This window comes from Rhinopithecus bieti, unplaced genomic scaffold, assembly GCF_001698545.2.
Source record: "Rhinopithecus bieti isolate Rb0 unplaced genomic scaffold, ASM169854v2 scaffold_6513, whole genome shotgun sequence".
Classification (NCBI taxonomy): Eukaryota; Metazoa; Chordata; class Mammalia; order Primates; family Cercopithecidae; genus Rhinopithecus; species Rhinopithecus bieti.
In genome coordinates, this window is record NW_016805931.1 from 4177962 (window position 1) to 4195263 (window position 17302).

At 38.6% G+C, this 17302-nt stretch overlaps 1 protein-coding gene across 2 annotated transcripts in view; it reads left to right on the top strand.

Annotated features, from left to right (window-relative positions):
- Nucleotides 1-17302, top strand: part of RAB3C (RAB3C, member RAS oncogene family) — a 293830-nt gene that overhangs the window by 254754 nt on the left and 21774 nt on the right. For both annotated transcript variants that reach the window (XM_017874235.1, XM_017874234.1), the window contains exon 4: nt 4890-5014. In XM_017874235.1, coding sequence (XP_017729724.1) covers nt 4890-5014 — 125 coding nt within the window. The remainder of the gene's footprint in view (nt 1-4889; nt 5015-17302) is intronic.

A 17302-nucleotide genomic window follows, 5' to 3' on the forward strand; every position in this document is an offset into this window, starting at 1 on the left:
TATATATATACACACACACACACACAAAAAAAAAATTAGCTGGGTGTGGTGGCATGTGCCTGTAATCCTACCTACTGAGGAGGCTGAGGCATGAGAATCTCTTGAAACTGGAAGGCGAAGGTTGCAGTGAGCCACTGTACTCCAACCTGGGCAACAGAGCAAGACTCCATCTCAAAAAAAAAAAAAATTCTGTGACACTGAGATATGCCTTTTCATCAATGGCTCATTATGATCACTATGCCACAATACCAAATGTAGATTTCATTACTCGTACATGCACTAACTTGGTCATAGCTGCTTATATTGCCAAAGTCATACAGTTATTAGTACATGGATAGAAAGTTATTGTGTAGGCAGAAAGAGGTATAAATTTCATGTTAGCGACATGAGTACTTATTTTGGAGTAATGACCATCATTTTACATTTTCTTGCAAAGTAACAACATAGTGTTCTACAGGACCTAAGAAGGGAAGATACAAGTAGATCTTATATGTTAACCTACCATGCACTAAGCACAGAAACTATTTTTAAAAAAGCTAAATCTTTCAGAATACATGAAAGGAATTTCAAAGCAACAAGAAGCTGACATAATTTAATTTGCTACATCATTTTGCTCTTGGCCACTGTAAAATAGTTTTGATCTTATCATTTATGTTAGGTTTTATGATAGGTGGTAATTCACAAACCAGCCAGCATGGCTCTGATCCCTTCTTGCTGATGGTGGGACTGTGCCTAAAGCTCCCTTCCCTGCTCTGCTGATGCAGAACAACATCAGGAAGTCCAAGTAGTCAAAACCAAAGTCAAACATTGAACATTTGCAACCCCAATTTCAATCATAAAATTAACTAACTCTAATGGCAAATCAGTCTTTTGTTCATCTTAGCACAAATGCTCTAGACCACAATTTTATTTCATTAAAAGAAAACTGGTCTCCTTTGGCTCTGTAAACTTTCAAACTAATGATTCTTTATAATTCCCTGGTAATTGTAGAAAGTATTCATTTTACATTATTTCCCTGACAATTGAGAAAATTTGAGGTTATATTGAAATATTTCTTATGTAAGAGCAAATGAAGAGGATGGATCTCATATAATCATGGCCAAAAAAGTATGTTCTTCTTGGTCATATATTTTTATAAATCATTGAGGAACAGGGAATACTGTATATGCATAAATGTATTTATGTAATAAATGTAACCTATTACAGCAGCCTGAGACCCCATGGGTTATTATTATGTCAGCAGAACTGAGATACTCAGATGTGTTTAGTGGTAGAAGCAAGCATTCCATTAATTTGGTTAAGGGACATGAATCAGCTAGTGGGTTGTGAGTTATGCACCTTCCTGACCTTCACAAAAGCACAGCCTGACTTGAGTTTATACAGTCAGCAATAGGATGTACTGGCCCAGGTCAGAAGAGTGCCAAATTTCCTCAAGCACTCATTTGTCCTCAGGAAACTCAGAAGCTGGGTCATTAACATCCTGGCCCCAGCTCCTTCCTTGGACAATTGTGACACTCTCTGGTGAACCCCTTGTCACTAATCTGACTCTGGGTATCTGATTTCTAGTTTTATTACCAGGATTAAACTTTTTCTGTTAACATAAAGGCTCTCTACCCAGGGCCTTTCCAAGTCCCTGGCTTACAAGACGTATAGGAACAAAGAGACCATTTCTTTTAATTACATAAAGAAATCTGATCAGATGTGAGATCCTTTAAAAGAAACTTTTGACTTCCTTTGTAAAAATATATTAACATTTGTTACTTAAAGTGTTTCCAAGAGTGGAATTTATTTTACACCCTAATTCATTATTAATGCATCATTTTTCATATTCTCCACACATAAGATTAAGTGAGGAAAAGTATAGAGTTTAAAAGTTCTGTCTTTATTTTTCCAGTCTATAGATACCTGCCAAATCTCACTGTTGCTAAGGGAATATATTATTAACTTAGGTATCAGAATTAGAAAGGTCATATTGTTCTGAAAAAATATGCTGTGACTCTGAGATGTCCAGGTGGTATCAAGAATGTATTTCCCCAGGTAATTTAATCTCATTTGAAAACTTAGATGTACTTGGTTCAGGGGAATATGCTGAAATAAAACCCTATCTGCCTCTTCACTCTTTCCTTTCTTCTCAGGAAGGAGAAACAGTGATCATAGCTCATTGAAAACTCTCCTGCTGCAGTTTAAAAAGCTATACTATTTGCTTTTTATTCCCTCTTCAAGTTGAGAACATCTCATTGCCATTTTCTATTCAGTGATCCTTCACTTGACTATTGTTTGTAACACCATTCCCAAGCTTTACTTTTCGACATGTTACCAATCTATCTTTTTTTTGAACTGTAATCATTTGTTTACATTTCAACATTTCAGTATTTCCATCCTGACCACCCACCAGGCAATATGTCTTTCCCACCTATCTTAGACTGTTCTCAAATAAAAATGTGACTGATACAAAGGGAGAATGAAAGAAGATAGCTTCCTCTCAGCTTCCTCTAGATAACAATAAATGCACTAGAACTTAACTTTTTGAACTTTTAATGAGCATTATGGAAACACGTTTTAAAGCACAGGCTTGAGAGCCATACTGCCAGAACGTGATTCCCACATTTGCCACTTTACTGGCTGAGTGATCTTGGGCAATTAACCTCTCTATGCCTCATTTTCCTCAACTGTAAAATAGGCAGTTGAGGATATGGGCAGTTGAGACTAATAATATTCTCCTTAAGTTATTCTAAGGATTACATTAATGCAACAGATACTAAGTATTTCGAAAATATCTGTGCTTTTCTCTGCCGGGCATTGGTGGGCCTGCATGTCTGTGTCAAACCATGGATGAGGGTCTTTGTTCTGCAGAATGGAGTTTGTTAAAGTTGTTAAGAATAAGGCCTATTTAAGAGATACCAAGTGAAATTTAGGAGACGACAAGAGGGTAGAATTGACTGCTATGCTCAAAAACTCTCGGTGATACAGGATAAAAATAAATACAACACACTCAAATACAGGGTGATAGTCTGTGTAACAAACAGAGATATCATTTGTCAGATTGCTTATGCCCATATAGAAGGGGTAGTCTGTGCAGCATATGTACATGGTACATGAACTACTAAAATAGAGTGTGAAGGTTGGCCTGACAAATTATGCTGCAGCACATTATACTGACCTGCCACTGGCCCACAGGCTTCTTGGTAGGTTTGGCATGGACAAGATCTATGAAGGCCAAGTGGAGGTGACTGGAGATTAATGCGATACGGAAAGCATTGATGTCAGCCTGGTGCCTTCACCTGCTGTTTGGATGTAGGCCTTGCCAGAACCATCACTGGCAATAAAGTTTTTGGGGCCTTGAAGGGAGTTGTTGATGAAGGCTGTTCTGTCCCTCATAGTACCAGACAATGTTTGTGATTCTGAAAGCAAGGAATTGAATGCAGAAGTGCATGGGAAACACATCATGGGTCAGAAGGATGCAGATTACATGCATTACCTAATGGAAGCAGATGAAGATGCTTACAAGAAATGGTTCTTTCCATTCATGAAGAACAGCATAACTTTAGACCTGATGGAGGAGATAAACCAGAGAACTCATATTGGCTGGGCACAGTGGCTCACAGTCCCAGCACTTTGGGAGACTGAGGTGGGTGAACTGCTCGAGCCCAGGAGTACGAGATCAGCCTGGACAACATGGCAAAACCCTGTTTCTGCAAAAAAATGTATAAAAATTACCCAGGCGTGGTGGTGTGCACCTGTTGTTCCAGCTACTCAGGGAGCTGAGGTGGGAGGATCACTTGAGCCCAGGAGGTTGAGGCTGCAGTGAGCCAAGATCATGCCACTTTACTCCAGCCTGGGTGACAGAGCGAGACCCTGTTTCAAATAAATAAATAAATAAATAAAACAAAACACAAAAGCTCATGTTGCTATCCAATAGAACCCAAACTATGAGATGCCCAAGAAAGAAGTTAAAAACAACAGGTGGAAACATCCCAAAATGTCCCATGCCCAGAAGAAAGATCAGGTAGCTCAAAAGAAGGAAAGCTTCCTCAGAGCTCAGGAGCAGGCTCTGAGAGCTGAAACAAACAATGTTTTAGGATGATTTTTCAGATAAAACAATAAACTTACTGGCTAACCAGGTTTAAAAAAACAATACCTGCAAAAGCAAACTATTACATTTATTATCTAAGTTCCAAAATCAAAAGTTGGTTATTTGTGTCATCATTCATAATTGAGGCTTATTCTAAATTCTAAATATCCTGTTTATAGCAACTTAAAATGCCAGTTCATTATATTATAATTTTGACATTAATCAACCTGACATTTTTCTCTTATAAAGGTAAGGCATGAACATATTAGCTCTCATGATTCTTTTTTTAAAAATTATCACTTCTCCCAGATTTCCTAAGCCCCGTTGCTTTAGCTCTTTGAGTTGTTACTGTGATAAGGGAAAATACTATTTTTGTGTGATAGGCTGTAAATAGGTTGGGCAGCCATCTCAGTTTGCCTGAAACTGAGGGGTTTCTCAGGACATGGGACTGTTACTGCTTAAACTGGGAAAGTCTTGGGGAAACCAGGATGGTTGGCTATCCTACTGTAAAGGTATTACATAAGGTGGGGGTAAAAGAGGAAAGGAAGAATCAGTAGTAGTATTAATCTCATTAAGTACAAAATAATTATTAGTACACCTCTACTCTTCTCTTGATTTTTGACTCATGCAATCTCTGATGAGTATCTGAAGGGTAAAATTGCACTGAACTAATTAACTCTAAATGTCAGGCATTTGGATTTCGTGGGGTTTTTTTCCCTCCTGTTATCATCATCATCTGTGGAATGTATTTCTTCTCCTTCATTTTATGCTGTTCTGCTTTCCTCTGATTATGTCATGCTTGTTCTTTCTCTTTTAGGTCAACCCAAATCAAAACATACTCTTGGGATAATGCTCAGGTTATTCTGGTTGGGAACAAGTGTGATATGGAAGACGAGCGGGTCATCTCAACTGAGCGAGGTCAACATTTAGGAGAACAGCTTGGTAAGAAATAAATTAATAAGTTAAAAAGAAAGAGAATTTGCTTATTATTTGTAACACTGTACAGAGTCCCATTGAATTGTCAGGGTGGAGTTAATGAAATGTTTCTCAATCTAACAGTGGAAAGCAACATAATCCTCCCTAAGTGGACAATATATTTTCTCCCACTTACTATGGCATCATGAGAGCTCAAGTGCAATTAAAGAAGCAAAAATTATACTCAGAATTTTGGTCTTAGTACACTGTATTTAAATTCTTATTCCATGAGAAACACAGGTTATGCCTTGTCCACTATTTTTGCTTTTTTTTTCTCCATACTCTATTTTGCATTCAGTGAGCTCTTTATTTTATTGAGTGATTATTGTTCTCAAGTTTTCATTGGAGGAGGATAATGGCACAGAATAGGTCACATCCTAGATTCTGATTCTAGTGACATCATTGATAAGCCATGTTACTGTTACAATTCCCTTTGAGACTTAGTCACCCCATCTCTCAAGAATGTGTATCATAGCCCATGCCTATTTAACCAAGTCCTTGTAGATAAGATCAAATGAGACAATAGATATGAAAGAGCTTCAGAAATGGCAAAGCCGTTTCAAACACAAAACACTGTATCTAAAGAGAAAAATGCTGGAGTGAGTAGGGTAGAGATTTAATACAAAGGAGGGATTGATGATGATGATTGATTGACAGAGTCAAGAAATTTTTACTGGGTACTTGTTGTATGCTTTATATTATGCCAAACATCATGGGGGATACAAAAAAGTGATTCACAGTCCCTAGGCACAAGTTGTTCCCAATCAAGTGGAGACTGAAGACTGGAGATACACACAAGGAAGCAGAAATACAAGTCAACAAAAACAGGTCAATGAGGAGGTAAGCTGCAAGGCAGACGCCAACAGGAAAGCAACAGGGAGAGGGAGGCAGACACAGGAAGGGGAAAAACATTGCCAGAAGGAGATGTAGGAGTGTAGTGTGATCAGAGGAAGATAAAGAGCAAGGCAGAGAGGGCTCTTGGGGACATCAGGTGTGGAAATGAATAAGAGGAAGAGACGAGTGATGAGAGGAGATGGAAATCTTATGGGTGAAATGGCAAGATACAGCTTGAATGGTCTCTAAAGGAGAGTAGAATTTGCTACAAAGGAGATGAGGCATTATGAGTAAGGGGCACAGTGATTCATGGACATTGAGATGAGCATAAGGTGAAATGATAGTGAATAGAAAAGTGAGAACCTAGCATAAAGTTGCAGAACTGAGTTGTGGATTTGGGGAACAACTTCAATCCTAGAGGTGAAGAAGTTGGAATTCTTTTTTTTTTTTTTTTTTTTTTTGTTTGTTTGTTTGTTTACGGTAGACCACTGAAAATACTGAGGCATGCTTAGCAAAGAAGAGTTTGACTTTTAACCTTTTTGGTCAGGATCTGCAGTAAGAAATACTTTCAATTTAGCATCCCAGTACTTACATATGTAGAGAGAGAATGAAACAAAAGTTTCACAAAACACATTTTAACTTTACTTGATGAGATTCACTCTGTTTTCTGTCTTAATTTTCTTTCTTCTTTTTTCTTAAATGGTGGTCCGAACCCACTAAGTTGATCCCCGGAAGCAGTAATGTGTCTCAATCTATAATTTGAAAAACACTGTTATAGGCCGGGCACAGTGGCTCATGCCTGTAATCCCAGCACTTTGGGAGGCCAAGGCTGGCGGATCACGAGGTCAGTAGATTGAGACCATCCTGGCTAACACGGTGAAACCCCGTCTCTACTAAAAATACAAAAAATTAGCCAGGCGTAGTGGCGGGCGCCTGTAGTCCCAGCTACTGGGGAGGCTGAGGCAGAAGGACGGCGTGAACCTGGGAGGCAGAGCTTGCAGTGAACCGAGATCGCGCCACTGCACTCCAGCCTGAGAGACAGAGTGAGATTCTGCCTCAAAAAAAAAAAAAAAAAAATCGAAAAAAGAAAAAAGAAAGAAAAACACTGTTATAAAGGGGATGCTTTGGGATTAATCTGCTGGTGTTGTGCAACATGAGTCAGAAAAGCAAAGGCCCTCTCATTGAGTTACTCTTCCTCTCGATCATCTCATAGCTGAACTAAGTACAGTTCACTCTGAAAGCTTAACCATTTCTCATGAGCTTAATGAGTTCCTTAGACTAAAATCTATCCCTGGATGGCCACAAGAACCCTTCCACCAAATATTCTTAGAGCCACCCAGAAGAAAGTTACGTGGCTGGTGTATGGTCTCCTGTGGCTGCATTTGAAGTTATCATCTCTGTCACAGGGCCTCTTCCCAGTCTACCGATTAAACAATATGAGGAGTCTGAAAAAATGATAATTTTTTTTTCTTAATCCTCTTAGGACCTCCTTATCTTAGGAAAGATAAGAATGGAGAATAGTAGATCCCCAAAGAAAGAGAGGGAGGAAACCTGGGAGAGGGTTGGCAGATTGGCTTCCCAAGACGGTCTCTCCCCTGTCTTCCTGTGTTTTCTTAACTAGCTGGGCACATGCCAGGTTGGGGAAAATACTGCTACACAGATGTAGGCTGTCTCTGTGAATAAAAATGAAAACTGGTTCAAAAAATATATGTATATCCAAGCCAAGAATTGTTTAATGTCATTGATACATAGGAGGCAGGCAACTGGCTAAATTTTTTACTACTCTAATAAATTACTTGGATATTTAGAAGACCAGGTTGTGAAAGGGGATGTTAGGATGATGGAAATGCATCAAGAGGGTGTCTTTCCTACTGCTCCATCGACTGACGTGCACACAAACCCTTTCCATTCAGTACACAGATGTAGCAAAGTTCCTGAAATTGTGAGGCAGAATGTTTTATGTTCCTGTTCGATTTCTTCCAGTGGTTTCTAATTGATTTTTTGCTCTCCGTTCAATAAAAACCCAGCTGTTGTCATAGCAACCAACACATGTGCATTCTTGGAGAGTCATTTACCTCATTTAATGTGGCTTGTTCTCCTCATGGCTACACATGCTTCTACAAATGATCATGAGAGACCATTTGCATTTCTTTAAAATGCTCTCACAATTTAAATTTAAATATTTTAAAGGTCTTTGCTTTGTTTTTTAATTACTTGTACATTTTATTCTTCAGAATACCATCACATACACACAAAGGTTGCACATTGTTTTTTAAATGTCATTACCACATCTTGGCAGATGACTCAAAATAACTGCTTTATCGATCTGGTTGCAATTAATTCTCCATTGTGGATTGTTTTATCTGGACAACATTTGCTCATCCTAATGAGGGTCCTGGATGGAACCAAGTTGTAATGGAGGTCTTTAAAAATTCTTATATGGCAGCTGTCAGTCCCAATCCAGTTTAGTTCACCAAGCATTTATTAAGTGTTTACAATATGCCAGTTACTGGGAATGCAATGACAAATAACCCTGCCTTCTAGGAGCAAACATTGTAGTGCCGGAGACAGACTACACAGACAAAGAGCATTTTTCTGGCTTTCCCCTTCCATTTTGTTTCATTTGATCCTTTGAGCACCTCTCCTTGCTGAATGCTGCCTTGTCAGCATTTATGACATGGTGCTCTCTGTTCGTCTCCTCCCTCTCCAGACTTGCATTTAGTTTCCTTGGTAGACTCCTCCTTCTTTTTCTGTCTCCTGCACTCTGGCTTTCTATCCTCAGTCCACCTCTCCTCTCTCTCTACACCCTCCCTTGGATGTTTCCATCCCCTCCAAGGTTTTAACTCCACCTCCAGACTAATGACTGCGAAATCATGTTCCAGGCTTGACCTCACGCTGGCACTTCAGGCGCCAACATCCACCTGCCAGCTGTGCATATTCAGTACTTCTGATTTAAAGTAGTGGTCTAATCATCTGCAGCTGAATCGGCTGGGGTTCTTTTTCAAATGCACATTCACAACGCAACTCAGACCTGCTGCATCAGAGTTTTTGAAGTTGAAGGCTAGAATCTACATTTTTAACAAATATTTTTGTGACTTTTATACAACTAAATTTCTAGAACACTGGCTTTTGTGGGAAGTGAGTGTTTGGAGAGGGTAGGGAATTGCTGCCAGAGCTGAACATTACCCTATAGCTGTTGTTATTTTCCCATGCATTTTTTTTCTTTTTTTTTTTTTTGATGAAGTCTCATTCTGTCACCCAGGCTGGAGTGTAGTGGTGCGATCTTGACTCACTGCAACCTCTGCCTCCTGGGTTCAAGCAATTCTCCTGCCGCAGCCTCCCAAGTAACTGGGACTACTGGCATGTGCCACCATGCCTGGCTAATTTTTTGTATTTTTAGTAGAGATGGGCTTTCACTGTGTTAGCCAGGATGGTCTCAATCTCCTAACCCTGTGATCCGCCCACCTCTGCCTCCCAAAGTGCTGAGATTACAGGCGTGAGACATCGCACCTGGCCTTCATGCATGTTTTAACAGTTAGTCTATATGTAGGTACCTATAACAATATATAAGAATGTTTTTAAATTTTTTATTAAATGTATAGTATGGTACTTATGTATGTACAATCTCATAATTTAAGTTTTAAATGTACAAATACTGTGTTAAATAAGAAAAAAATTTGGAGATACAATTAAAGATAGATTTTCCTAAAATAGAAGTAATTTATCTGGGAATAAGAACAAAGAAAGAAATTTATAGAGGAGAATGGATTTGTATTGCCTTGAAACCACAGGTGAAAGAATATTTGAACCATTATTACAAACTCTGAAAGGGCAGAAAATGCAGAAACTCCTGTTTTCCAAAAATGTAGTCAGAGAACCAAAGACTGCAGAGAAACTAAAATTGCTTCTGGGAGAAGTCATTATTAATAATTTATAAGGAGCCAATCTTAAAGTGTTTTTAATTTGCATTAATATTTCTTCCTAAAACAAGTAACATATAGCATTCCCAATTCTTTCCCTTCAAACAATTACCATAACGGCCTCTGAACATGTGTATTACTGAATTCCAGATTCATCCCCTGTACCCTTCCCCCTTGTCCAGCACAGAACCCCATGAGAATTTCTGAAAGTACAAAATATTATTATATTTTGCCATTTTTCTAAGCTCTGTAATTTATCTTCCCTTCTTTTCCGATTTAATGGCTCTTTTGATTATTCATCTGACAAATATATATAATAATACTGCAGAGTCATAAAACGTGTATCTTCCCTCTCACGGAGCTTAACGTGTGGACTGTGTATCAGAAATAGACTCAAATATTATGAATATGTAAATAGGGCTGAGTGTAACTCAGAGGATAAAAGAAAGGCACGAAGTTCTATGAATGGGTAGTTACTTCTCTTTTTGGAAAATGAAGACTGACGAAAAGACACATTCTATGTCTGTATACTCTGAAACATATTGATTTGATAAATACTGGCTTAATTTAACAATTTCTTCAAGGAAATAGTCTCTTGAAGTAGAAAGAGATAAATTTAAGACAAATGAAAAAGGATATTCTTTCACCTAACAAAGAATATACTAATGGAACCAATTATCTCTGAAAGTGGAAGGTGGTGCAGGCAGGACATATAATTACTTCCCAAAGGTCTAGATAAATCAATGCAGTCAGATCTACCATGGCTAACGGAGGAAGTTTGCATTCTGTGCGATATTTCTGTGTCACCAAGCATAAGAATTTAGGTGTATTGACCATGCTATATCGTCTGTTGTGGCACCACTCTCAGAGACAAGATGACTGAAGTGACTGAAACATTATAACCTAGCCAGAAAAGTCTATCTCCTTGGATTTTACGAACTATGCTCTTGATTTCTGCTGAGCCTGAATGACCCCAGCATGCCTGATTTGGGAACTCTGACTCTAGGATTCTCTAATTCACTCCTATGAACCTTTCAGTTTAAATCACCCTAGTCTCTCACTACCAACCCTGGTAAGGGAGAGAAAGGCATTGACTGCATTGTGAAATCGTATGGTGGTGGAAGCCCTGAACTTCTGGATCCATGTGCTCTGGCCATAAGCAACCAAGTTTTATTTATACAGTTTCCACCAGGAAAAATTGTAATAGCAGCATCATACCTTCCATAACCACCAAGCTCCACTTCAGTCATCATACCCTTGGTACAAGTACAATCTTCAGTCACGCAATAGGTCTTTTTTTTTTTTTTTTTAGAGAGAGAGATGGGATCTTGCTCTGTTGCCCAGGCTGGAGTGCAGTAGTAGTATGATCATAGCTCATTGCAGCCTTGACCTCTTGGACTCAAGCAATCTTCTCATCCCAGCCTCCCAAGCAGCTGGAAATATAGGCACGCACCACCATGCCTGGCTAATTCCTTTTTATGTTTTGAGAGACAGGATCTTCACTATGTCACCCAGGCTGATCTGGAACTCCTGTTCAAAAAATCCTCCCACTCCACTTCAGCCTCCCAAAGTGCTGGGGTTATAGTCATGAGCCACTGTGCCCAGCCCACAATAGGTCTTAACTGAATTCAGTTTTCTATCTTAAAGTCCAGGAGGAAGATAAGGCATATGTAACTGGTAAACCTATTTAAACTCTGACCTTGGACCCCACAATCTTTCAGTGTTCCACACAATCCAATGGAAGATGCCAGAAAATAACTAGATGATTACAAAGGATAAATTATCCTAAATTAACCTTACTCAAATGCATAATTTCTCTTTTCAAAATGTGCTCAGCTTTCTGGAACTTCCCCAACTAATACACTGAAAAACACCTTAGCTAAGTGTGCTGTGCTTTATAAGAAACCTCTGGAAATTCTTGGTGTCTCACTCTATGTCCAAATTGTACTGAGATGATTACCACTGAATTGTACAGCAATTTTTCATTACCTTTAGAGCACCACTTCAGGGAAGCTATAATCAGAACTACTTAGGGCAGTTCTCATCTGAATGACTAAAAACCAAGGTGTTAGAGAGTGTGCTATTTTATTTGCTTGTTTGTTACATTGAGACTGCTGATATTGGGAATCGCAGGGATATCAGGAGTCACTGCTAGGCCTCAGCACATTGAGGGGACCTTGCTTATTTCTCAAATAATAATAATAATAAAATAAGGAAAACCCAAGGCAGGGACAAGGAAACAAATCTAGAAGGAAGATTGGACATAGAGTAAGGGTTCTCAATCTTGGCTACAAATTTCAATAGGTTGGGAAGCTTTTAAAAATCCTGGTGACCAAGCTGCATCCCAAACCAACTAAATTGGAATCTCTGGGCTGGGACCCAGACAACAGTATGTTTTGTAAGTCCCAGTTTATTCCAATGTGTAGACATGATTGAGAACCACTGATATACAGAAAAAACAAGAGGCAGATTAGCCCAGAGAGCCAGCAGAAGGAAGCTGTAATTGGTTCCACCCTTCATGGTGGGACTCGTGCTGCCCGGCCACAGGGAGCTGGTCTTCCAGGACGGATTCATGCTGAAGCTTTCATGCACCCTAGTCTAGTCCCCGTGTGGCCAATAGGTGCACACATTTTACAGAAGGCTATTGGGGATCAGAAGAGGAGTATGAGGTTATGCAACAGAGCGTAATTATTAGGACCAATGTGAATTTAGCAAAGTCCACTTGGAATTGCTAACAACCACTGAGCTGAAATAAATGAGCCAAAGATTCTCTTCTTAAACTGCAGTGGGGTCACACTAGGAGTTTATTTCTTTTGGGGGGCAGGAGATAGACACTTCAAAATAGAACTCATGAATATATTACGGGACTTTATTTATTTACTAATTTATTCATTTATTCAGTATTATTGAGCACCAACTATTGGCCAGGCATTAAGAGTTAGGAAACAATAAGACCAAACTTCTGTCACCTCAAAGGAGAGTCTGAGAGACACATAAACAAAGACTTTCAAAAGACAGCATGTAATTGTTGTAATAGAGGCATGGACTCAGTGCTAGAGGAGCTTAAAAGATTAAGAATGTCCCTGTTTGGAGGCTCTGAGAAAGGGCACACTGCAGAGACAATGTCTCAACCAAGTCTTGAAGTATGAATAGGATTTTGATAGGTAGACAAACAGGTGATGGTCTCTCTAGGCATAATAAATAGTATTCTGGAGGGATCTAAGCCTGGAAAAGTTGACATCATATATCATGGAGAACCTTGTTTGAAAGAATGAAAAACTCGGGCTTCGTCCTATACATGCTGAGGATTCTAAGTTTTAAACACTGGAGTAACAAGATCAGATTTCATTTTGGATCAATTACACTGGGAATATGCCAGAAATTAGGGAGTTTAAGATCAGCAGGAATACAAAAAGAAAATATTAATAGCTCTATTTATTTGTGTCTCAATTTTTTTTCAGTTATTGGGTATGTTTTATTATGTACTACTGGAATAGTACATTATATAATTTACAAAATATTCATGTATTAGGGCAGTACTGAATCTTTTTTTGAAACTAAGAATTATAAAACAACATATGTTTGGAGACCACTGGCTAAAGGATAGACTGGAGGGTAAGGTCAGGAAGCAGAGATTCCAGTAAGAAGCTGATGCTATTGGGTAAATTATGGCAAGGCCTAAAGCAGGTGTTCCCCACCCTGGCTGTACATTCAACCCTCCTAGGTAGCATTTTAAAAACCATGGCACAGACTCCATCTCTCTCTCTCTCTCACACACACACACACACAAATTAAGTAAATCAGAATTTCTGAAGCTGAGGTACAAACATGAGTGTTTTTAGCTCCTTAAGTGATTCTAATTTACAGCCATGGTTGAGAACCCTTGATTTAGGCCCTCACCATGTATCATCCAATTGTGTTAAAGTTGAGGACCACAGACCTAATCCAAGCCGTGGCATTGGGGATACAAACTAGAAATTAGAGGCATAAAAGATGATGTAAGTATCTAGCCTGAGGAACAGATTAAAATCATTGTGGCGGGAGAATTTGGGAGTAAAATCAACACACTAACAGGCAGAAGGGAAGACACCCAGAAAAGTCAGAGAGTAGAGAGTCAGGAGAGTGGAAATACTTAGGTGGATAGTCATGAAGGCAAATGGGACAAGATCTAGAAAATACGTTGAAAGAACTAGTCTTAAATCTAAGCAATGGAATCCATAATTTTAAATATGACAGTAAATTACTGTTTAAATGCTTTGATAAGTATTGATCAACAAATGATCCATGAAGTGATACACGTAGGAGGACAGTGGGAATTTGGAGCCTCTTTAGGAAGAAAAAGACAACTGCATATTGCATAGAGCAGGTGACCGACCACCCCTTTCTTTTTAATGAAATCGAAATAGATTTCTAAGAGTTGCCTTCATTCAATGTCTTTTTGATAACACAAGAAATTAGTACAAAAAAGTAAAGAACATCATTAAAAACTGGCCATTGTGGCTACCTATGTCTGCATTGTTAACCTTCTCTTTAGCAAAAGACCATGGCTGATTTAATGGTTTGGTGGTGCACACACATTTATAGCTAATTTCATTTCATAGACTTCAGCCTATCATTACAGTTTCAGTCCAGCTTGCCAAGGATCATTCAGTAAGTTGGGCTCCAAAGCCAGAGAAACATGGACAGCCTTGGTGGTGGGCATGCACCCACTTTGGCTATCTTAAAGCTTTTCTGTTGAGCTCAGACCTGTAATGTTTGCCTCCAGCCATTTCACTTTAATGAAGGATGATGGTTTTTTCCTTCAGTTTTAATCATTTCCCTCTTACCCCTGTAAAAACAATTCTGTAGTAAAGCCAGGTTGTGCAGCCAGAAACTCTAATGAGGATAACATTGCCCTAAAGCCTATTTTTAAAAACTCAAACCACCTGTTCCAAATATGCATTAACTCTGTTCTTCAGCAGCTTTTAAAGATTTATTTAACTCTTAATTGTAGTATTTCTCAAAGAATGAAAATTGCCAACTTCTGGGTTTAGCAGGAGTCCCAGTGATGCTACTAAAATGTTCTAGGTACCTATCTGCACACAGCTCTGAGGAGAAGCACTGCCAACCTACCATTATATCCCCAGGCTCACATTCTTTTAGGCTAAGTATTCCCAGGAGGTATAAAATAAACCAACAGTGTACATTTTCATGTGTTTGGGTTGGTTTAGGTGTGGTCATATCCATGGGCTGGGAAGGGAAGGGACTGCTGTTTGCCCTGGTCCTTGTCTCCTTTGTGCTTCCCAGTTCCTGTTAACCTGATCTTTATTTCATAGTCTTATGGATCTCCGCTCTCCCTTCTGGCAGCTGAAATTCACTCCTCAGAAAGTGTCCGTTCCTTATGAATAAAGTGACCATGCATCCCAGTTTGCTCAGGACAGTCCTGATTTGTGTTCATTTCCCAGTGTAAGTATTAATAGCATCCCGTTTCAATCTCAAAAGTGACTCAGTTTGGAGAACAAATGATATGGTTATCCAATCCATGAAACCCCACCCATGCAGCATCGTTGAGAGATAAACTCCACTTCCTCTTTTTTTTCATGTTGCCCTTCTTCTAAACCTCTACTTATGTTTCTCACATTCCCCAGTGAATAAACTCTCGAGACTCTGGCAAATCCCTATTTTACTAAGACTCTGGCAAGACCCTATTTTACTAATTGCCTTCCTTAAGCAACTCTACTAATCTAGGTGTTCTTTCCTATACTCTTTCTTACTAATCCAGATCTTACCAACCTTTGACCCCTGAGTTTCTCCATTCTTGTAATTCTCACAGCTCCAAGGGATGCCAATATGCAAAGTGCCCTTCTTCATTATAAAGAGCTTCCAAAGCCCCACTGTCTATTATTTGTGGATCAAAGCTTATCCTCTAACAAACCTTATGTTTACATGTCTCCTGTCCCATCTCACAAAATTGTCTAGCCCTCATTGTTCTTATCTGGATTTGGCTCAGAACCTCATCTTTGCTCCTTCTCTTAGAACGATCTTCCAAGTTGTGCCCTTTTCTCATTCACACAAACTCGCAAACACATTTTGTGAAATGTTTAAAAATTAATCCAGGTCCATGTAACCGAAATTTGTATAAACTGCCAGCTTCAATTTTTGTATTTTTAAAAACAAAAAAAGCATAAATAGCAGTATTATTTACCAAAATTAAAGTCAGATATAAGAAATACAAACTGCAGCATTTGGATTTGGAATTAATTAATCTGCTAAGTGTTGAGAGCTGAAAAAGCTGAAATCAAGGATGATTTTCTCACATGTAATCTGTACTTGGATGCAGCTGGCAGAAACCACCTCTGTTCATCAGCTTTGCACACTGGCCAGTGTTATTTCCTTTCTCCTAGAGTAAAATTATTAGGGCGGGGAACAGTAGGGGAACAAATCACACTAACCAAACTCACAGAGGACAGATTTCTAATTTAAAATGCCTTTTATTATGCTCTGCGAAATGTAAATGTCACACAGTTGGTAATATTACTGTTAGATAATCAGTGTATCCTTTAATCAATAGAAAAAATACCCTTAGAAAGAATATCAATTTAATATGGTTTCTTAGTGGTTCCATATCAAAGAAAAGGGAATCTAATCATGTTCACTCATATATTTCTTTATTTTTTTAATTAAATTAATTTTTTTTACAAATTATTATGGTTCATATTCATGGAATACATCGTGAATTTTTTATACATATAATGTATAGTGGTCAGATCAGGGTAATTAGCATACATTTATCATTTCTGTGTGCTGGGAATGTTCAATATTCTCCTTCTAGCTATTTGAAACTATACAATGTATTATGGTTATCTACAGTTATCCTACAGTCATACAGAACACTAGAACTTACATCCCTCATCTGGCTGTAATTTTGTATCCTTTAACAAATATCTCCTTATGCCTCCCTTCCCCCACACCCTTCTCAATGTCTAGTATCCTCTGATTGCTTTTTACCACTATAAGATCAACTTTTTTTAGCTTCCTCATGTGATTGAGAATATGTACTGCTTAACTTTCTGTTCCTGCTTATTTCACTTAATATAACGTCCTCCAGTTCTACTCATATTGCCATGAATGACAGGCTTTCATTTTTTTATACTTGTGTATTATTTCATTGTGTATATACACCACATTTTTTAATCTATTCATATGTTTTTGGACACTTAAGTTGATTCCATGTCTTGGCAATTGTGAGTAATGCTGGTAATGCTGCAATAGGCATGAGGGTGCAGATGTCTCTTGGATATACTGATTTCCTTTTCTTTGAATAAATGCTCAGTAGTGAGTTTGTTAGAGCCTATGGTAGTTCTATTTGCAGTTTTTTTGAGACACCTTCATACTGGTCTCCATAGTGGTTGTACTAGTTTACATTCTTACCAACAGTGTATAAGAGTTTTCTTTTCTCTGCATCCTCACCAACATTTGTTACTTTTTGTGTTTTGATAATAGCCATCCTAACTAGGGTAAG